This window comes from Trachurus japonicus, chromosome 17 (assembly GCF_045865225.1).
Source record: "Trachurus japonicus isolate A0001 chromosome 17, Traja_1.0".
Lineage (NCBI taxonomy): Eukaryota > Metazoa > Chordata > Actinopteri > Carangiformes > Carangidae > Trachurus > Trachurus japonicus.
Window position 1 is genome coordinate 7,281,556 of NC_140923.1, and position 21,705 is coordinate 7,303,260.

General features: G+C 41.3%; 1 protein-coding gene and 3 non-coding genes across 8 annotated transcripts in view; 2 read left to right on the forward strand and 2 right to left on the reverse strand.

The window, feature by feature from the left end:
• LOC146969960 (ATP-dependent 6-phosphofructokinase, platelet type-like) overlaps positions 1-21,705 on the forward strand; it is a 45,017-nt gene that overhangs the window by 19,942 nt on the left and 3,370 nt on the right. Inside the window, exons 8-19 of one of the 5 annotated variants that reach the window (XM_085805255.1) lie at positions 2,527-2,622; positions 3,592-3,684; positions 4,214-4,339; positions 4,985-5,049; positions 5,865-5,934; positions 8,180-8,326; positions 10,683-10,753; positions 12,253-12,340; positions 14,659-14,811; positions 17,205-17,357; positions 19,183-19,347; positions 21,294-21,355. In XM_085805255.1, the coding sequence (XP_085661381.1) occupies positions 2,527-2,622; positions 3,592-3,684; positions 4,214-4,339; positions 4,985-5,049; positions 5,865-5,934; positions 8,180-8,326; positions 10,683-10,753; positions 12,253-12,340; positions 14,659-14,811; positions 17,205-17,357; positions 19,183-19,347; positions 21,294-21,355 (1,289 nt within the window). Of the gene's footprint in view, positions 1-1,653; positions 1,750-2,526; positions 2,623-3,591; positions 3,685-4,213; positions 4,340-4,984; positions 5,050-5,864; positions 5,935-8,179; positions 8,327-10,682; positions 10,754-12,252; positions 12,341-14,658; positions 14,812-17,204; positions 17,358-19,182; positions 19,348-21,293; positions 21,356-21,705 lie in introns of all 5 variants that reach the window. The other 4 variants (XM_085805254.1, XM_085805252.1, XM_085805253.1 and 1 more) reach the window with 4 other exon arrangements.
• On the reverse strand, positions 200-291 carry trnar-ucu (transfer RNA arginine (anticodon UCU)). The gene is given in 2 exon segments: positions 200-235; positions 255-291. It is a non-coding gene; the product is annotated as a tRNA-Arg (tRNA).
• trnar-ucu (transfer RNA arginine (anticodon UCU)) lies at positions 658-749 on the forward strand. The gene is given in 2 exon segments: positions 658-694; positions 714-749. It is a non-coding gene; the product is annotated as a tRNA-Arg (tRNA).
• On the reverse strand, positions 1,363-1,454 carry trnar-ucu (transfer RNA arginine (anticodon UCU)). Its single transcript is given in 2 exon segments — positions 1,363-1,398; positions 1,418-1,454. It is a non-coding gene; the product is annotated as a tRNA-Arg (tRNA).

The following is a 21,705-nucleotide window of genomic DNA, read 5'->3' on the forward strand; positions in this document are numbered from 1 at the left end:
TCAAACACTGCCACATTGCCAATGCACTGAACACTACACCCTCAAAGTAGTTAATATGGAAGTATGTGGTTTGAGACAGTGAAAGAGCTGTGTCCTCAACATAAAGCAGCAGAGTAAACCTTCAAAAAGCCCCTTGTGTTCTTATTGGAGATTCGTCTGTAACTGTAATCCCTCTGTAAAACAAACGCTGTAAAAGACCCGACCCTGGTGGGACTTGAACCCACAACCTTTGAATGTCCTCTCTGACTTTTAACTAGAAGTCCAATGCGCTATCCATTGCGCCACAGAGCCTATTGTTTTTACAACATTTGCACTCAGCAGCTCAGTGGCTTGCTCTCGTGAACAACCCTAGAATCCTATATATTGGTGGGTTATTTAATTCAACTTGTATCATGGACATGGTAAACAGTAACACCAACCATGTCTAATCAAACAGCATGTCTGAAATGTAAGTGTCGAAGCAGTTAAAGGAGCTCATTTGTAAGACTCATGTATAGTGAGAGGCACTGATTGATATTTTTAACTTCAACCGAAAGGATCGGGTTTCAAGGGTGAAGCTAAGTTGAACTGTGGAAGTTTGAAGTTTGTTTCATTGTAAAACTGCTGACTCGGGTGGGACTCGAACCCACAACCTTTGAATGTGCCTAGCTTTCACGAGGCTCTGTGGCGCAATGGATAGCGCATTGGACTTCTAGTAAGCTCTCTGAGAGGTAATTCAAAGGTTGTGGGTTCGAGTCCCACCAGAGTCGGGAGTTTTATAAAGAAAGTATTTGTACACAGTTTCCTCTCAGGTGTACAAGTGTCTCAGATCAAACACACCACATTGCCAATGCACTGAATACAAGCCCCTCAACATAGATAATATGGAAGTATATGATTTGAGACAGTGAAACAGCCGTGTCCTCAACATAAAGTAGCAGAGAAACCTTCAAAAAGCCCCTTTAACCATGCTTTGTCTGTAATCCAGTGACATATAGTACCACATCAACTGGATGGTTCTGTAAGCTCGACATTCGTCTGTAATTGTAATCCCTCTGTAAAACTCCCGACTCTGGTGGGACTCTTTGAATGCCCTCTCTGACTTTTAACTAGAAGTCCAATGCGCTATCCATTGCGCCACAGAGCCTGTTGTTACTGTACCATTTGCACTCAGCAACTGATGTCAACTGACAATCATTGTTGTTCTGAACAGGACATCAGTGGCTTGCTCTCGTTGAACCAGTTAAAGGAACTTGTTTGTAAGACTCATGTATAGTGAGAGGCACTGATGTATATTTTTAACTTCAACCCAAAGGGTCGGGTTTCAAGGGTGAAGTTAAGTTGAACAGTGGAAGTTTGAAGTTTGTTTTGTTGTAAAACTGTCGACTCTGGTGGGACTCGAACCCACAACCTTTGAATTACATCTCCAATGCTTGACTAGAAGTCCAATGCGCTATCCATTGCGCCACAGAGCCTGCTGTTCAGCACATATGTGGACCTGACTAACATGTTCCTTTAGAAACAGTTTACCTACAGTGGGTTGGTTGGACAAGTGATTAATGCCAGTACATTTCCAATAACCATTGATAATAGTCTAGTTTTATAATAGTAATAGTTTTATAGTTTTCATAGTCTCGTAGACTTGATGTCGATAACAGTGTTTGTTATCACCAGAGCCGATCTCGGGGTTCCAGGTTGAATATTATCATAGTTGCTGAAGGAGCCATTGACAGACAAGGACAACCCATAACCTCTGATTTTGTGAAGGATGTGAGTAGAGCTCAGTCTCAGACTGATGCAGAGGGGAAACCAGAAGCTGGACCGGCCGATGGAAATCAATGTGTCTGACAAACAGGAAGCAGTGACTCTGTGGTTGAGGCTGTTTTTGCTCTTGTTCCACACTCGCCACATTCAGAGAGAACATTTCTTTCGATTAATTATTTTTCTAAACACACAGACACCATGTTGTTGCTTTTTTTTTTTTTTTTAGCTGGACACAATTTGAAATCTAAAACATCAGCAGTAAACTAATGAAAAGTCTGAAACTCACAACTACAACAACATCTCAGTGTTATTGTGAAGGTATTTCACTCTCAGGCTCTTTTTTGAGTTTCTTAAAAGGTATTCTGGAGAATGTGGGAAACCTCTGAAAAAAGTTAAATATATAAACTGTTAAATAATTGGGAAGGAAAGTACAAGACATCACACAGTGAGGATTTATTTCAAGGTACCATGACGTCCTGTTAATCAAAGAGGAGGCGTTACGATTGGTTTCCCACAGTTCCACTGGCTGACAGTTGGTGGTAGTAATGGGTAAATGAGTTATGTGCTGAAAAGAGGAAAACAGGAAGTCCATGACCCTAACAGTAGATTTAAAGACTTCTCTCTCAATGTGGCCAGTGTCTGCTGAGGAGAGACGGCCAACCCAACCAAACTCAACTAAACTCACGTCAAGATTACCCTCCATCATGGGATCCAGCTTTTGGGAATGCAAAAAGTTCTCTGTCATGTTTTTTTAAATGCTTCTGCTTCTTTATATCCCTCTAGAACCGTGCTGATAAGAAAAGGCTGAACATTATAATTGTAGCCGAGGGTGCCATAGATAGCCGCAACAAGGCTGTAACTCCTGATTATATCAAGGATGTAAGTATGGAGGAGATGCCTGGTCCTGTCACGGACCCACAGACTCTCCACTTCTCTCCTCCACTGTGGAAACTTTCACCTCCTATGTCACTCTGTTGTTGACTCCTCCCATTTTTCTCGTAGCCGCCACCTTTCCATACGTCCTCCAGGCTTTCACACATTCTTCTATCCCATTGTCCATTTGCACCTTTTGTTTTCAACCCCTGCCCGTCATCCTCTGCCTGCTGCTCATTATGTGGCGCTCACTCACATGACAGGAGATATTTTTGCATGTTTCTCCCTCTGTGTTTTCATGCTTTACATTTTATCTCTGCATTTTATTCATATTGTTTCAAGATATCAAGATACAGTGCCGTGAAAAAGTATTTGCCCCCTTCCTGATTTCTTACTTTTTTGCATATTTGTCACACTTAAATGTTTACAATTATCAAACAAATTTGGATATTCGACAAAGATAACCCAAGTAAATATAGAAAAAAACTTTTTAAAGGGAAACATGCTATCCAGACCTACCTGGCCCTATGTGAAAAAATAATTGCCCCCCTTGTTAAATCATGAACTTACTGTGATAAACATAATTTTTTGGAAAGCCAAGTTCAATTCCACTCTCCACACCCAGGCCTGATCACGGCCAGAAATCACTTCAACAGAACCTGTTTGAGCGAAGTGAAGGAGGCTAAAAGATGTCAAAAATCAAAACATCATGCCGTGATCTAAAGAAATTCAAGAAAAGATAAAAAAATTTTTTTTTTAAAAATCATTGACAAATATCAGTCTGGAAAGTGTTACAGAGACGTTTCTAAAGCTTTGGGACTCCAGTGAATCCACAAATATGACAAATATGCAAAAAAAGTAAGAAATCAGGAAAGGGGCAAATACTTTTTCACGGCACTGTATATAATAACATACAGTAATGAATTTCCAATCCACGTTTTCCTTGTGATCATCATGCTGCCTCTCCGTACCCAGCTGGTGGTCCGCTGCCTGGGCTTCGACACCAGGGTCACCATCCTGGGCCACGTGCAGAGAGGTGGGACCCCCTCGGCCTTCGACAGGATCCTGGTGAGCTAATGCACTGTAAAAAACAACTTTTAAAACATATTATTGTGCTTACATTAAAGGTCCAATGTGTAAAATGGGGGGGAAATCCGTGACATCTAGCGTTCAGATTCAATATAAGTGACAAACATAAAGACATGACACAGCACAAGACAAGAAAGACCTAACACTGCAACACAGCGGCCAAACAAATAAATTAATTGAGAAATTGTGATAAGAGGGAACAAAACAAGAGAAGAAAAAAAAACATCAGCAGCCAATCGATCAATCAATTTTTCCTTTTCCCTTTCCCTTTCATTTTTCACTCTCTAAGGCAAGACCCTTGCTATATGTAGAAATAAAAGAAGAATTATAAGGCTACGAAAACCAATTTTTATTTTATTTTATAGCGATTATACACTTGTACAAATATATTCATGTGTAGTATATTCAGATTTTGTACTAATAAACCTTGCCAGTTATTACACACTGGACCTTTAAGTTAGCAGTAACCTCTGCAGTGTGACCTTTAAACGAGCCTTGACCCCTGCAGGCCAGTCGTATGGGCGTGGAGGCCGTGCTGGCGTTGCTGGAGGCGTCTGCGAACACCCCGGCCTGCGTCGTGTCTCTGGTCGGCAACCAGGCCGTTCGACTGCCACTTATGGAGTGTGTTCAGATGGTGAGTGTGTATGTGTGTGTGTTGCAGAGACAGAGGTTGTACAGGGACCGGGCGTTGAGTTCAGTGAGTGTAAAATAAAGTGCTGAGCCCTGAAAATGAGATTGTTCCACCACAGATTAGTCTGAAGCTTTTCCCCTGTGACGGACAGCTGTTGGTGCAGAGTGACAGCTGACAGCTTCAGCATTAAAAAATAAAAGATTTTAACATGTGACATAAAACATGAAACAAAGGATCCTACAGCATCACAATGGAGCCAGACCCTGCACAGTTGAAGATATAGAGAAGATACCGTATATATACACACATGCTGTTTGCATCTCATTTTATGTACAGTTGAATTGATTTAAGCTGTTTTCCACTTCACAGGTGGTTTATTATTTTTTTTTTTTTGTGCATTGCATTGTGGGACAGTAGTGTACATCAAGAGGAAGATGCGGCTCAGTCATCTGGCTCTGGCAAAAATGAGGGACAGAGTTGAAACTCGTTATTTTATTTTTAGCAGGTACAACAATGCAGAGCAGAGATTAATGTGAGGGCGGCAGTGTGAGAGCAGGTGGTGGAGAAGTTTGACATTCAGGGCAGAGGGTGATCAGTGACACTCCACACATACAGTTGACGTTAACGTCTCTCCTGTTTTGCCATCAGACCCAGGAGGTCCAGAAGGCCATGGATGAGAAGAGGTTTGACGAGGCCGTCAGGCTGCGCGGGAGGTACTTCTTATTTTTGATTCTGCTGCTTTGACATCATCAAACATCTGTCAAACTTCTCATTAGGGATGTCACAATTACTTGTTTTCACAATTAATTGATCGCAAAGATTCCTATATACTGTCACTTTCCAAAAAAAGATTATGTATGAACCGTGTCGGCAGATGTGCGCCAAAGTAAAGGTAAATGCACAGATACTGGCCCATTTAACTAACGTAACTTTGAATTGGTGGGAATTTAAATGCTGGAGTGTCATTTGTAATTAAAAAAAAAAAAGTTTAAAATTAACTTAAACATTTGGTATCGGTGACAATTAATGACTTGAATATTTCAAACACTTCCCCTGGCGGATTAATAATTGGTCATAATTTAATAGATATTTAGAATATTTTATAATTAGTAATGTATATTTTAACTATATTTGATTTTACACATTAACAGTGTTAATTAATGCATAATAATTGTGATAATTGTAATACCGTGATTATTTCTCTGACAATAATTATACCAAAAAAATCTATTGTCACATCCCTACTTCTCATTAAATTCACTACACACAAGTCTCAAATGTGGATCGTGCAACACATAAAGAACAGCAGAATCATGAGCTTTTCACTGTTGCACACAGATGAATGACAACACTTGTCCTCTTGTCTCTTTGGCTGTCTGCCCCAGTTTAATCGTGTTGTCATTGATTTTTTGATTGGCTCTAAAGTCTCTCCCTGCAGCAGCAACAGAGCCGACGCTCTCTGTGGATTTTCTACACTAGTTATTAACTTGTTTTCTTTGGTTGTTGTGTTTTAACCTGTCACTTGCAGGAGCTTTGAGAACAACCTGAGCACCTACAGACTCCTCTCCTACCGGAAAGCAGACTCTGAACTCCCCAATGTAAGTTCCCTCACTATTAAATAATGATAATGATTCTGTCCCATCAATAAGATAGTAACAGTTTATATTCTTCTAATGTGTTTTCCCACCAGCCACTCTGAGATTTGTACATTAGCCTCTATGGTACTTCCTGGTCAGGTGCATTGTGGGCGCTGTAGTCCCTTTGTGACACTAACCGATACTGTTGCTGTTTTTTTTTTTTTTGTGACCGTCTCTGTCTCTGTCCTGAGGGAGAGGAGGAGGCGGGGGATGAAGAGCAGTTGGATGTATGTGAGGCTGCAGCTTGTGAAGCTTCTGCGGGCGTAGTTCACAGAGCGGACGGGCCCTTTACCAGCTAGCGTAGTGACCTCTTGACCTTTTCTCTGAGCCTTCTTCTCACCCACCCTGGCCTCTGACTAACTAAATGTAATCAAAGATACCAGAGGGTTTTAGTTGAGTCTTTTGAGTTTTATTCCACCACAACTGCCCCGCCCCCCTCTGTCCGTCGCTGCTTATTTCTGCTCAGAAGTAGACGTGTAGACGCGCAGGAAGATGTGCATCATCCCAGCAGCCTCGCTGTCAAGGACAATCACAGCGCCTCCTGTGATCTGCTTCAAAAGAACCTGAAGTAGCCTCCTTACAGTTCGATGCCGAGCGCCGCGATGCTCCTTCATTATTCAAACTGGACAGGCTCCATTTTCTCCAAGTTAAAACAAGTCGGCGGCTGCAGAGATGGAAGGTCTGGTGGAAATATAAGGAAATATAAACACAATTTAGTGACTTTAAGGTGCAGTTGACACATCCCAATGATATTTGATGGTTTCTTTGCAGATTTTGATTTTTCATAATTCTGGATATAACTGCAAATCAGTGCTGATGCATGTGCTTTCTCAAAGAGAAACTGAGCACAACCAACAACTTGAGTCAGTGCTAAAGACTTAAATCTTCTTATACAGATCTACGGAAGCCCTCAGTGGTCATACATTCATACATTTTATTTCCTGTGCTTTCCTGAGACAATGGGATCATTTTTCCAAATCTCAAGGAATTGTAACTAAACTAATGGCTCTATGGGCTGTTGACTGAAGGAAACATCATTCAGTGTAGCAGAGCCAGAGGAGCAGGTAATAGACTTTATGTCCAGCTCCTTTATTTCCTGTCTTACATTATTGGACAAACTGATTAATCCAGGTGTGTCTGACCATTGTTGTGAGGTCAGACACACCTGGATTAAGCAGTATAAAGGAGCTGGCTTAAGTTCAGGAAGTAGTGGAGCTTGGCATGAAGCCTATTGTAGATCTTTTCAGTCAAGCTGTATGTTGTGTGATGGAAATCTTAGCTACATCTTTAGTTAACTATACTCTTACCGCAGAAAAAACAACATTTCTTTCTCGAAATCTGGAGAAAATGATCCTGTAATCTCTGGAAAATGAAAAAAAAAAGGTGTGAATGTTTGGCCCTCAAGGGCTTCTGTACAAATCCACTCACAGATGGGATGGTGTGAAATAGATATGAATAATATGAATAACCTGCAGCTGCAGCTGAGAGTTGGACGCCTGTCCAGTTTAAGCTTCTCCACATCGTCTTCTTTAGTCCAGTCCATGTCCTCCATTGTCCCGCTGTACAACTGGAGGTTGAATCCCCTCATTTGACCTTTGACCCATGTGGGACTGAGGCTCAGTCCTCTGGATGGTTTGAGGTTGAGCAGTTTGCATTTGAGCGTGGATGTTTCCAGCTCCTGGTTAGCTGTCGCATCTTTTAGCAGCATGTGGCTTCTTGCATGAACGGTGACATTTGCCTCCTCCTGCTGCTGCTGCTGCTGCTGCTGCTGCTGCTGCTCTGAGGCAAAGTCCTGCAGTAGTTACAGAAACATGGATGGTTCTCTGAGGCAGTGGAGATGACCAGCTGTCCTGACAGGAATGAAGCTGTGATTTAATGTTTGATTTTTATACAAATTCTGATGTGATACAATACAAGAAGATTAGAATAATAGTTTAGTTCATCTCCTTTGCCTCTAAAGCAGCTGATGTTCCATCCTCTGCAAACCAAGCATCATAGTGTTCCTGCTGGTTGTAGGCAGAGCGGTAGATTCACACCTGATGATGTGTGAAGATGCTTTAAAACGTGACAAAGCTTCAGAGTGTTGCCTCTAATACACAAACGGCTGTAATTCAAAACAAGAACCAGATTTTTTTGCTTTGACTCTAATGCTGAGATACTGTTTGTGTGTGTCTGTGTGTGTGTGTGTGATCTCCGTCATCTGCAGAGCAACTTCAACGTGGCGGTGTTGAACGTCGGTGCGCCGGCCGCTGGTATGAACGCCGCCGTGCGCTCTGCAGTGAGAGTGGGAATCACCGAGGGACACAAGATGTTCGCTGTCAGCGACGGCTTCGAGGGATTTTACAAAGGACAAGTAAGAGACACGTGTTTGGATTTACTGAGCCGGAGCGGCAACATTTAGTTTATTAAATATCAGAAAACACCTCAAATTTATCTTAGAAACCGAGTTTAACCCTTAATTTGGAGACCATAATTTCTAACATTAATTTTGAATGAAAGCTCCCGATCAATAATGAATCCCAGGTATTTGTAACAGGTGACCAGCTCTAGAGTTTTACCACCAACAGTCCTAATTGAGGGGAATGGTTGGATTTGAGAAAAAAAAAAAAAAAAAGATACCTTGGATTTTTCATCATTTAAAACTAGTTTCAATTTCATCAGATGAAAAATTCAAAGCCTGGAAGTACAGCGTAACAATGGGGTACCGGGCTGGATTATGAAGTGAGCACCGTTGGGCTCCTACTTAGCGTGTAACTTGAGTGTGAACAGCAGTAGATTACAGAGTCATCTGCATAAAAATGGTATGAGGCATTTGACAGGTTTGCGTACAGATCATCAATGTAGATCGTGAATAAAATGGGTCCTAGGACTGGGCCTTGAGGTACACCTTTTGTGACCTCAAGAAAGGAACTAACTTGCATCCTACTCGCCAAATCAACTTATTTTTAAAACAGTTTGGTTATCATTGCTCTCTAGGCAATCCAATGAAGTCAACTGGACTTAGTGAGGTTTTCTCCCTTATCCAAGTGGCTTCATGTTCAGAGACACACTCAGGAAACTCTTCAAATGTTTGAACAAATTGTCTACAAACACACACCTCAGTAACACCTTCTGTATTAGTTTCATCTTGCACAACATCAGCGTCAGAGTTGCTGTGCGAGAGAGTTGATTCAAGCCAAAATAAACAACACAGTCACGCTGCGTCGACTTTCTCTGGAACCACGTGCGTTCACCTGAGCCCGACTCCGCTCACTCACACGTCGTCTTCTCTGCAGCGTTTTATTAAAAAAAATCTGGGACCCGAGTGAGGACCCAAGGTGGACTTCCTGCCTATCGGTGCGACTGTAAACTGAGTCGATGACGTCGCAGCAGCGCTCAAGGGCCACATTCCTCAGAGGTCACAGCCGCTCTCCTGACCAGCGGCAGGGAGCAGGAAGTAGCCGTGCACTCGCTCCCCTCCCTCTCTGATAAGACCGTGCACAGATAAACAGAGCCGCTCACTGTGAGCCAATTACTCCACTCCCACGGCAGCCACAGGCCCCACCACGTACACACATGCCTGCACTCTGCCTTTGTCTTGGTCATACTGCGCTGATTGTGTTCGTGCTTTTCACAAATGCACACAAGAGTTTTTCAGCTGTGCAGGAACCAGCCGTGACCTGTTGAAAGCGATTAAACCCAGAGAGGAGTTGTCATGTAGACGGATTAGACGTGATTGAAAAGTGAAGCCGTGATCCCTGGATAAAACCCTCCACTAAGTAGGACGCCGATTACACTGAAGAGGTCCTGGTTAAATGGAGCTACGCTGGCGCAGCGGCACAGAAACCTGTGGCTCCCTGGTCAAGACCAAAACCATGATGGTCCCTGCAGTCCAAGTACAGATGTGGTTTTTGAGTCTTTTAATCCACATATATAGATTTCTGTCTCTGACAAAAGTATGACATGTAAAAATAAAGGAAAATAAGGTTTAATCTTTCTTTTTTTGAAACTTATTATTTATTTAGCACAATGCAAGTTTCCAAAACGGCAACTTGAGGAGGTGAAAAATAAAGTAAAATAGAAAAATAAAACAAAATAAAATAATGAAAATAATAATTGGAAGTGGGGCACTCCACTCTCGTTGCAACTTTTATTACTGCTCATCTTGTTTCCTAAGGTTTAAACATTAGTTGTAGGTAATAATAATCATTTTAAAACACAAACAACGTTTGACAGCCAAACAAAAGCAGTAACAGTATAGAAAGTCAGGAGATGTGATTATTGTCATCATTTTAACTTACTGATGTTCCATCATCATCATCTTTATTCAATGTCCCTGGAAGGGCGATTTGATTTGCAGCAGACATCGTTCTGCCAGACAGTCGTACAAATAACATCAGGTGACCAAGTGCACATTGTTCGACGTATTCTAGGGCGAGCAGCTCGTCAGCTTACAACAATAGTACATCTCATACACATCATAAATACAACATCCTTCCTATCAAAGTAAGTGTGTAGGTAATTAAATAAAATTCAATAATAAATAATTAAATAAACAGATAGAAAAATAAATCTATGCACAAAACAATAGCAGCAACAACACAGTGCATTATCTCCACCTCTCCACAGCATTCAGAGCTGGAGATGGGCACGAATAAAAACATGTCTTTTTACATGTAAAAAAAGGATTAAATTGTAGGAAACATAATCATGGCGTCTGTCTCTCTCAGATCAAGGAGATCAAGTGGGGAGATGTCGGTGGTTGGACCGGTCAGGGAGGCTCCCTGCTAGGGACAAAAAGGTACGATGCGCCAGATGTGCAATCTGGAGATGATGTATGTATTGTAGTTTTATTTTTTAATTGGTTTGATGGCATCTCACCCCCCCCGCCTTCTGTAGAGTAAAGCTCTTGTAAATTAGCCTAAAATGAAAAATTGAGCCAAAACGTTTGACTGTAAACTAGGGCTGTCAGAGTTAACGCGTTAATCGCGATTAGATTAATTAAAAAAATTAACGCGATTAAATTTTTTAATCGCGGTTAATCGCGGCCCATTTTGTCCTCTGTCTGCTGGACTGGAGGACTGGAGTGTGGGACCTCCAGTCCAGTAGGTGGCGGTAAGGCACCTTCAAGTTGGTTGCTACACAAATATACACAGTCTAACATATATCCACAGCTCTATCCATTGATTTTTTGACGGCTTTGTTGTCAACAAATGCACATGGCCATGTATTGATTTTTTTGACATCGTTGGTTGTCAACAAATGCACGTGGCGATGTATTGATTTTTTGACGGCTTCTGTTGTCAACAAATGCACATGGCCAGGCAGAGGCGTAGCAAAGTAAAGGGCAATTTCCACTGGATGCAATTCGTTTCAATTCTGTGTGAGTTTCATGCATCATGTGTTATGATTAGGTACTAGGCCTGCTAGGTCTGGTCTAAAAGTTGTTTGTCTAGAGATTATAACACTTTGGAGGGTTGAAAGTCCAAAGCGCCATATATAATATTTTTAATAGAGATTAATCGCGAGTTAACTATGGAAAAAATGCGATTAATCGCGATTAAAAAAATTAATCGTTTGACAGCCCTACTGTAAACATATATCATCCAATTCTTGCTAATAAATGTTCGATCTTCCTGAAAAAAATTTAACAAATCAAATCATCAATTTCCATGCTGTCAAGATGCAATTTATGTATTATCAGATTTTTGTTTAGATATTAGAATTTGTGACATTTTGACTATTTTTGAAATCTGCCATGACACCAGCTGCCTGGTCTCTGACTCCCTGAGTCTATTTCAGAAGACACACACCATGTCTCACTTCCAGACAATTAGCTCAGTGGGTTAGGAGCTGGTTCTTGATGTTAGAGGATGTGGATTCAAGACCCAACCAGGGAGTTGACTAAAATACCAGATGGTCTTTGTGAAACAAATGTACAAAATCTTAGAGTCACAGTAGATATTTAACAAATACATATCAGAATTTTACATCTTTTTACAGTGGTTTCAAATCTGCCTACACGACAGTGAATGGCTTACTCAAATTGTGAAGCCACTGTAGTCCTACCACTTGCCAGTTAGCTCAGTGTGATAGACAATGGTCTTTGGTTCCAGAGGTTGTGGGTTCAATCCTGAACTGGTGCAAAGTGAATAAGGTTAACTGTCCTGTCTTCCTATTCTCCTGTTTGTTGCTCAGAATTTGCCTAAATTTGCCAAAAAATAGCCCGGACCCGACCCATCGCCGCGCAGCAGCTATAATTTTTGATATAACTGAAGTAATTTCTCCTCTCTGTGTCAGAACTCTTCCAGGAAAACATCTGGATAAAATCGCCGAGCAGATGAGGATCCACAACATCAACGCGCTGCTTGTCATCGGAGGATTTGAGGTACGAAACTTTGACGTGACCTTTGAGAATAACGGCAGCTGATATATCTGAATATTTTATCTTTCTGGACGTGTTTTAGAAAAAGAAAAAAAAGAAAAAATCTTGCTCAGTCTTTTTCTGCCATTTGTAGTATGTGACATGATTTTGAAATACTTTTTCTCTGGATGTTGTTTCTGTTTCACAAAGTTACTGATAATCATAGAAAAAGCAGAATTGTTGAGTTATCAGTTAAAAGATAAATGTGAATTACTTTGATGACTGTCACACAGTTTGTCCAGTGCCTTTTCCCTCCAGTGTTTCACATTCAACATTGAGTTCATTTCATTTCCACTGATTTATCCTACTTAACATTTCAACTTGAGAAAACATTTCTTTACAACTATATTTTGAAAAGATACAATTAAGACATATTTCAGTGTCACAGGCTCTCTCCTCCTCTCTCTGTATGTTTCCACCTGACGACCAAGACGCAAAGACAAAACCACGGGATTATTTCTTCTTCATAAAAACTTGATAATAAGAATTTAAAAATAGAACCAACAGTTCTATTTTATTATTATTATTATTATTATTATTATATTTTATTATTGTTTTATTGTTTAGTAGGTGGGTGAACTAGGAAGAGATCATAACTAAATATTAAAATTACACAGAGAAATACTAAACATCACAAATCTAACTCTCTGATTGGTTAGATGTGGCACAAATTAATTTTAAAATAAAACAAATCTGAAGCCATTAAAAAATAAACGTCCCTGGTTTTGGATTTTGGCAGCTCGGTCTGAATATATAAACTGTCTCCATCCTTGTAGTTTCACTGTCCACTGTGATTGGTCTGGCTCTCTCCCACTTGGCTCCTCCCACACCTCTGTCCGTCCACTCGTCATCGCCGTGTCTGTTTTTTTGTTTTGTTTGTTTGGTTCTGCCACATCGCTCAGACGAACAGACCCCACCCCTTCACTGTAAGCCCCTCCCACAGCCCCGTGTACTATACACAAATTTAACAATATTTTCTTATAATCGATCAGATTCATTCATGATGACGCCAGGAAGTTAAATCAAAAACCTCTAACATGTCTTGGTTTCACTAATCAACATTTTCAGAGTAGGTGGAGACCAAACAAGAGTTAACATGACATTCATCAACGTTTTGCTTCGTGTCTAATTGATGTGTCTTCGGGGGAAATTTCCCAGTTTGAAACTCAGAATTTTCAAGTAGGCCTATAAAGTTGCAGTTTTCACAAAACAAAACTTGGATTATTCTCTGACATTATAAAATAAAAAAGATAAAGTGATGAGATAAAGTTGTTCTCTCACAACTTTGTGACTTTATAATGTCTAAGAATAGCCTATTATTTTTTCTCTCATTATTTTGCAAACTTGAAGGTGTTAGCCACAAGTTTAATTCCTCCCAGCCACTTGTATCGCACTCACACTCGCCCGCTCTCGCTCCAACCAGGTAACGCCTATAGGGAGCGGCTAGTAGCTAAAGCTAAGCTAACGCTAACCGTATTTAACGAGCAGCAGCTCCGGTGTTGACAGCGGACTGGAAACACATCTGAATCATTTCACACTAACTCACCTGCAGACGAACCTGACAAACCCGCAGCGTCACGCCTGCACCGGAAACGTTACAGTACCGGCTGACCGTTAGTTAGCATTAGCATTAGCACGATGCCATTTCTCCACAGAGCTGTCACGATCTGACTCCTCTGAGCTCCGCCTCACGTGACATCAACGTACTAATGTTGTTGGCGCAGAGAACATTTCATGCCGACGTTGCCAACGTAACCAGATGTAAATATTTATATTTTGGACCCGTCAAAATTATAAAACAATTATTTCTATACTAGAATTTTTTTATTTATTTATTTATTAAATCTTTTATTCTGCACTGCTCTGGATGTTCTGTGGAGATATTATTTTTGAAAACTTAATCGTTAATGAAAAAGTTGTAGCTTATAACCTTTAAATTTGAAAATTCTGAGTTTTAAACTTTGAAATTCCCTCTCCCCCCAGGTGTTACCAGCTCGTTTATATCTTTTAACCTACAGTTAACTCTGACAGGCCGTCATACAAAACAATAACATACAGTATTTGATTTTGATTTGACTTTAACTTCTTAAGTTTGACTTTTTTTCCTATAATAACTGCTGAATATTAAATGTAGACTGTACGTTTTGCCCCTCCCTCACTGCTGAGCCCCTCCCATCAGTTTCTCTGCAGCCTCGTCTACCTCACCCCCCCCTCCTCCTTCTTTTTGTCTCTACCTACCTCCTCAATAATAACCAATAAGACGCTGGCTCTCACTGCTGCAGGCCTACGTGGGATTGCTGGAACTTTCCTCCGCTCGGGACAAATATAGTGAATTGTGTGTTCCCATGGTGATGGTCCCCGCCACCGTCTCCAACAATATACCTGGGTCAGACCTCAGCATTGGCTCAGACACCGCTCTGAATGCCATTACTGACGTAAGTGCAGCTGGGTCACAGCAAGTGTATGTGTGTGTGTGTGTTTGAAGTTTGACTTCACACACATGCACCACTACCACTACCCACCCACCCAGCCAATCAGATCGCAGGGCTTCGCTGACTGACAGCTCGCATCCACACACGAGCAACCAGCAGGTGGACGACTACAGAATCTGAGTAGATCCAAGTTAAAGTTTGAACATTTTCATTAGTTTTTACTTTTATTTAGTTCTTCTGTTGATTTTTTTATTTCAGTTTAGTTTTATTTAGTTCAACAAGCGATGAAGTAGTTTTAGTTTCGTTTGTTATTTAGTTTTAGGTAACAATAACCCTGTGTAGATTACAGCATCAAGATATTTTAGCCGCTAGATGACGTTTAAAAATATTGATAGAATAGCTGATGATCTGTGATTTTGAAACTATAATAAAAAGTTGAATATTAAGTCATATTCAGACGGTTCTCCAGGAGTCAAACCTCCGTCCATGTTTTATTCCAGTTCACTTCAGTACGTTAAACTTTGCCTCAGTGTTTGTTGTGGTGAATTAGTTTCCAAGGTGAGCTGTGGTATTTTCTGTGTAAACACAGCGAGTCAAACCCTATGTGAAGGTTTTTCATGGACTCGAATGCAACATACAGATCTGCTGTTTTCACATAAACAAACCCACATCATGGTAGCACAGTGAGCCATGGTGGTGCAGCAGTTCACAGACAGCCTGGTTCACCACAGATACAGACGATTTTGTGTAATTTTTGTAAATACAAATTCATAGTTATATAATTAAATAGATGCAATCATTGTTTATATGCAAAAATAAACCAAAAAGTAGAAAAAACTAAGGAGAAAATGATAAAAAAGTTCACTGAGCTGAGAGTTGCAGCCAACAAACATTAGACGTCTGGACCAGTGTCCACCCAGAATCCTTTGCTGCTGGTTGTGGTTGGAGGCGAGCTGCTCAGCGGGGGTCCCAGGTAAGTGTGGGGGCATGCAGTGACGTGTTGTGGCATGTTTTCTTTTTTTGGCGCGTGCCGTGGCCCTTCTCTGTGTGTGTTTGGTCCAAACAGCAGAAAACCGTCCAGTTCAACGTAACGGAGACACTCTGCTCACTCCTCTTCCTCCTCCTCCTCTTCTTCCTCCTCTTCTTCCTCCAAATGGCTCGTCGTCGTTTGGAGAGTAAGTGTGCATGCTGTGTCGCCATGGCGTCCGTCCAGCATCACTGAGTGGCGTGACCGGGTTCTTCAGTCCTGTACGTCTGACCCCAACAACTCCTCGTAAAAGACATGGTAACACTTTACAATAAGGGTCCCCTAATTAACGTTAGTTAGTACATTATTAAGCATTAATATATAAACTAATGTGTTAACTAATGCTGAGTAATGCATACATAATGATTATTCAACTTTTATGATTACTTAATAATTTATTAACTAACTCTGAGTAGTAAACATTAGTTAACTGCTCACTAATAGGCTACATTAATTAATGTGTCAGAAAATTAAAAATTAAAAAGATACCCGTGCACAGCGAGCAGCCGAGGTGCTGGTAGTGTGGCACAAAAATACAGTCAATAAAAAGAAAGCCACAAAATGTGGCAATTTGGGCCAAATACGAGCCTGAAGAAGCTATATGCGAAATGCGTTGCTCAAATAAATCACAGATCCTCATCCACCATACAGTCTTTGTGTGCGGTATGTTGCCAACATTTTGTGGCTTTCTTTTTATTGACATTCATTAATGTGTTTCCTAATCCTAAGTAATACATAATAATGATTGTTAATATAGCTGTTAACAGTTAATTAATGCTTAATAATGTACTTTATTAAGGGACCCTTATTGTAAAGTGTTACCGAAGACACAAATAAAAAAGCAGCTCTTTGCTTCCTGGACATAAAAGGAAACATCGCTCTGAGCGTCTCGAGCCCCCCACCCCCCCCTGGTCTTTATCTTGTCACGTCAACGCTGTCACATGTCAGCCAGGGTGAAGCCTCCACTGCCCCCCCTCCCCTCCCCTCCCCTCCCTCCCAACCACACACACCCCTCCCATCTCCTCTCAGTCAATGGGAAGCCAAAGCCCCCCCCCCCCCAATCAAACAACCCCCCCCTCACCCTCACCTCCGTCTCCTATCTCCTGGAGAGAGCCAGCCAGCAGCGCACACACAGCAGGACACACACACACACACACACACACACGTCTTCATCAGTATAATTCAGTCCTGTCAGCTCAGACTGTAAACAGTCGATACGCAGCAGCAGCAGCAGCAGCATCCAACTGGGGGGCCTTTAAGGTAACCATGGATACGAGCCCTAGGCTGTGTGACAACGCAGTAGCGAGGGTCTCAGTCTCTCAGACATGTAAGTGCTCCCCCTGCTGGTCTAACCTGCCCCCACCACCAGGCCCTGGAGTCCCTGCTGCAGCTGTACGAGGCCCGGGCCGACTACGAGGAGTTTTGCGTCCCGATGTGCATGCTGCCCGCCACCATTAGTAACAACGTGCCCGGCACCGACCTCAGTATCGGCGCCGACACGTCGCTCAACGCCATCGTGGAGGTAAGGTCCAGTGGAGCGAGACCAGAACACCTGGAGGGGTTCTTTTATTATTATAGTGTTTATTATAGTAGAAGATGAAGTGAGGACTGATGCACGTAGATCACAACCTGAACTGAACTCAGATCAGATCAGATCGTCTGTAACAGCTGGACAGATGTGCAACCTCTGTATCAGACAAACTGTTCTTTGATGGTCCAAGTTGTTAAAGGGGAAATCTGTAAAAGATTTTTTTAAAAACCACACCAAATCTGTGAGTACCTACACTGTTTGCTGCTTGTGAGAACTCCAAAGACCATAATGCATTGCATGTCAGTGAGTGTTATGTGTAATGTTGTGTTGGCGATGTAATGCATTTTGAAGCGGTTCTCCTCCTCTTGCTCCTCCTCCTCCTCCTCCTCCTCTTCTCCTCCTGCTGGTTTAAGTGTCTTCCAGCTGTTTGTGTGTTTGCAGAGTGCATCAGTGTGAAAACTGTCAGTCACTGGTTTTTGTTTCACCTGAGGGGGCGGAGTCTCCCACCAATCAACAAAAAATATATACAGTATATAGAGCCGCAGAAAAAATTAAGAGACCATTTCAAAATCATGAGTTTGTCTGGTTTTACCATTTATAGGTATGTGTTCGAGTAAAATGAACATTTTTGGTTTATTCTATTTACTACTGACAACATTTCTCCCAAAATTGTAACAAAAATATTGTCATTTAGAGCATTTGTTGGCAGAAAATGAACAATTGGTCAAAATAACAAAGAATATTAATTTGTTTCCAACTGTGAATAATAATAATATTAATGCAAAGAAAACAAGTTCATATTCGTTCTTTAACAATACAACATGAATATTTTAACTTAGTAAGTTTATGAATCAATTTTGGTGGGATAATGTTAATGTTTAATCCCAGCAGTTATCTTAATCAGATGTGGTGCAGGTGATAGATCACCTCATCAGTGTCTCATTAAGGAGAATGAGTTGTGTTTGTGTCGGAATTAAAAAAAAAAAAAGGTGCCATACATGTAGAGATACTTTTTAAGAAACATTTGTGAAAGTGATCTCTTCATTTTTTCCGTGGCTGTATGTGTATCTATGTATCTAAGTGTTTGTTATGAAGACGAAGGACACAGTGTCCTGATGTGGGAGACTCTGTCTCGTCCATCTGGTCAGAACAAAGGCCCAGTGTGCACAGGTCGACGCTGACCCCAGATCAGCTCAGCCACACCAACTACACACACTGTTGAAACAGCACAGGGCTTTTGTTGTAAAAATATAACATCTAGACTAGCACATGTAGCTCATGATGCACATAAATATAACAGTTTAACTTTAAAAGTTTCACATTCAGTCCAGCTTCCACATCCTGCAACATCACAGATGTTACTGTTCAACTCTATTCTCTTAAAGACAAAATACAATGAAATATATTGAAATTAAATGTTAATTATGTCCAGAACGATGAATCTCTGTGAGCGGTTTAACATGTTAGAACAAAACAATACAACACCTGAACACACACAGAGCAGAGATAAATAGTGTTAATTCACTTCTCTGTCAGTGATCTATAATCAATAATGAGTTGACCTGTGCATCACCTGTGTGACTCTTCTTGCCAGATGATTCCTCAGTTATTGATGATTTACTAAAGTAGAGCTGCAGCAGATCAATAGTCATCAGTTATTATTATTATTTTGATTTCATCCAGAAGTCAAATTACTATTAAAACTCCAGTGTTCGTGATGCGTTCACTGTCCACCGGTCGCCTCAGCTCTACTTTAAAGTCTCTTGCAGCTGCAGATCAGTTCACTAACTAAACTCTGTGTGTGTGTGTGAATCAGACGTGCGACCGCATCAAGCAGTCGGCCAGCGGCACCAAGCGCAGGGTCTTCATCATCGAGACCATGGGCGGTTACTGCGGTTACCTGGCCACGGTGGGCGGCCTGGCTGCAGGCGCCGACACCGTCTACATCTACGAGGAGCCGTTCGACATCCGGGACCTGCAGGTACCGTTACATCCTAAAATGTCCAGATTTAAAGGGATAGTTCAACATTTTTGGCAAATTAGCCCATTGCCATAATCCCTATAGTCTTATCAGTAGGTTTGTCAGCTTTAATTGTCGGTGCAAGCTATTTTTAGAACGGCGGAGCAGAGCCGCGAGCTGCTCAGAGCTACGCTACGGAGGCTAATGGGATTTCTTGGTTTCCCTCATCAAACTCATCAAATACACAATCCAACAACTCCAAAACGCTCTGGTGGACAAGTTGTGACCTGCACATTCACCACGCTATGAGATAATAACAGAACGTTACCAGACAGAGTTGTTTTAGAGGGAAATACAGAGTCTGCTTGCTGAAAAACTGTCCCTGAAGGCAACATGCATCAGCGGTTTTGCATGAATTTACCTCTAAAACAACTCTGTCTCATAACGTTCTGTTATTATCTCATAGCGTGGTGAATGTGCAGGTCACAACTTGTCCACCAGAGCGTTGTGGAGTTGTTGGATTGTGTATTTGATGAGTTTGATGAGGGAAACCAAGAAATCCCATGAGCCTCCGTAGCGTAGCTCTGAGCAGCTCACGGCTCTGCTCCGCCGTTCTAAAAATAGCTTGCACCGACAAATAAAGGTAATGAACCTACTGCTATGACTATAGGAATTATAGCAATTAGCCAATTTGCCAAAATGTTGAACTATCCCTTTAATGTATTTTATCTGTGTGTGTGTGTGTGAGCGCTGGTCTCAGATCAGGGAGAAGCAGCTTCCCGCGGCCTCGGCCCGGTGCAGGTGACCCAGATTATCACCGTGCGCATCGGGCAATTTATTAATAACCTGTGAGCTGCATCACTCACTCAGACCGGGTCAGGGCTGATTAGAGGCGTCAGGCTCGTCACGCTGCTGTTGTTGTTGTTGTTGTTGCCACACTGAGGCTCATGGGAAGTTTGGCTCAGTTGTTTTATTGGATCTCAGCCCAGTTCGTTGCTTTGTTGCTGTTTGTGCAGCAACTTTTAACTAGTTTTTCTGAAAAGTAACAAAAAATAATGATTAGATTTATTATTTGCAGTAAGTGGAAACAAAAAGTGTTGAAGAAAATAATGTACAGGTGCATCTGAATAAATTATAATATCATGGAAAAGTTTATTTTCTATGTCAGTAATTCACTACAAAGAGTTAAAATAATACATTATCTAGATCCATTACACACAGAAAGAAACATTTCATGTCTTTATTTATTAGTGTGAATGCTGAAAGCAGCATTGTTCTGTGTTCTTCTGTGTTTTTACTTCTTTCTTTCTGTCTTTCTTTCTACCCACCCCTCTCTCTGTCTTTTTCTTTTTCTTGTTTCAACAATTTCTTAAGCTCATTCGGCATTGCTTCAGCTATAGCGTTCAGCTGCTTTCAGCATTCACACACATTTCCTGCAGGAAATGCTTTCTTTTTCTAGTTTTAATTATAATGATTATGTCTTACATTTAATGAAGACCTAAAATTCAGTATATCAAACATTTTGATTATTACAGAAGACCACTTAAAAAAAAAACATTTTTTATATGGAAATGCATCTATATGCAATACTTGGTTTGAGGCTATTCAACTTTACCTACTGGAAATGGACTTTTCCGATATTATAATTTATTGAGATGCACCTCTGCTCACACAAATCAGACAGAATATTGTATTTTGAAAGGATAGATATACTTTTTCCCTTCTAATGTTTTTTTTTATCTGACTACTGTTTAGATGAGGATGTTTTAAAGGTTAATATGTTACAAAAGATGAAAAAAAGCTCCCAGACAAACCTCAGTGTGGTTGGAAACAGCAGAGTCTGTGCCCCCTGCTGGCGTAAACACGACACTGCTCCTCTCCAGTGTGTGTGTGGGAGCGAGGAGCAGACAGAGGTGTGTGGTTTTGCGGCTGCAGGTTGGATGTGAAGCTTCGCTCTGTGTTTTCAGGCCAACGTGGAACATCTGACGCAGAAGATGAAGACGAGCATCCAGAGAGGATTAGTGCTCAGGTCAGACTCATCTTCTTCATTTTCCTCTTCTTCTTATTTCATTTATGTGAATGTTTCATAGGTGCTGCTGTTTTCTTGTCATTGCTTTGCCACACATACCCAGACAGTGTTGCCTGAGGGCCGTCTACTCTGCAGGTAGACAACATGTTAACTGAGGTGGAAAAAAGCAATTTTACATTTGTGTTTAGTGTCGCATTATTGTAAAGAAAAAACTAAAGTCAGTTTGTAGTCGGTGGTAACGCGTCTGACATCAGCTCGACCTCTCGTACGCGTCATCAGTCGTGGCTATTTTAGTCTCTGCACCATCACACCGGTGAGTTCAGTCCCAGCAGGACGCAGGTCTGTGGAAA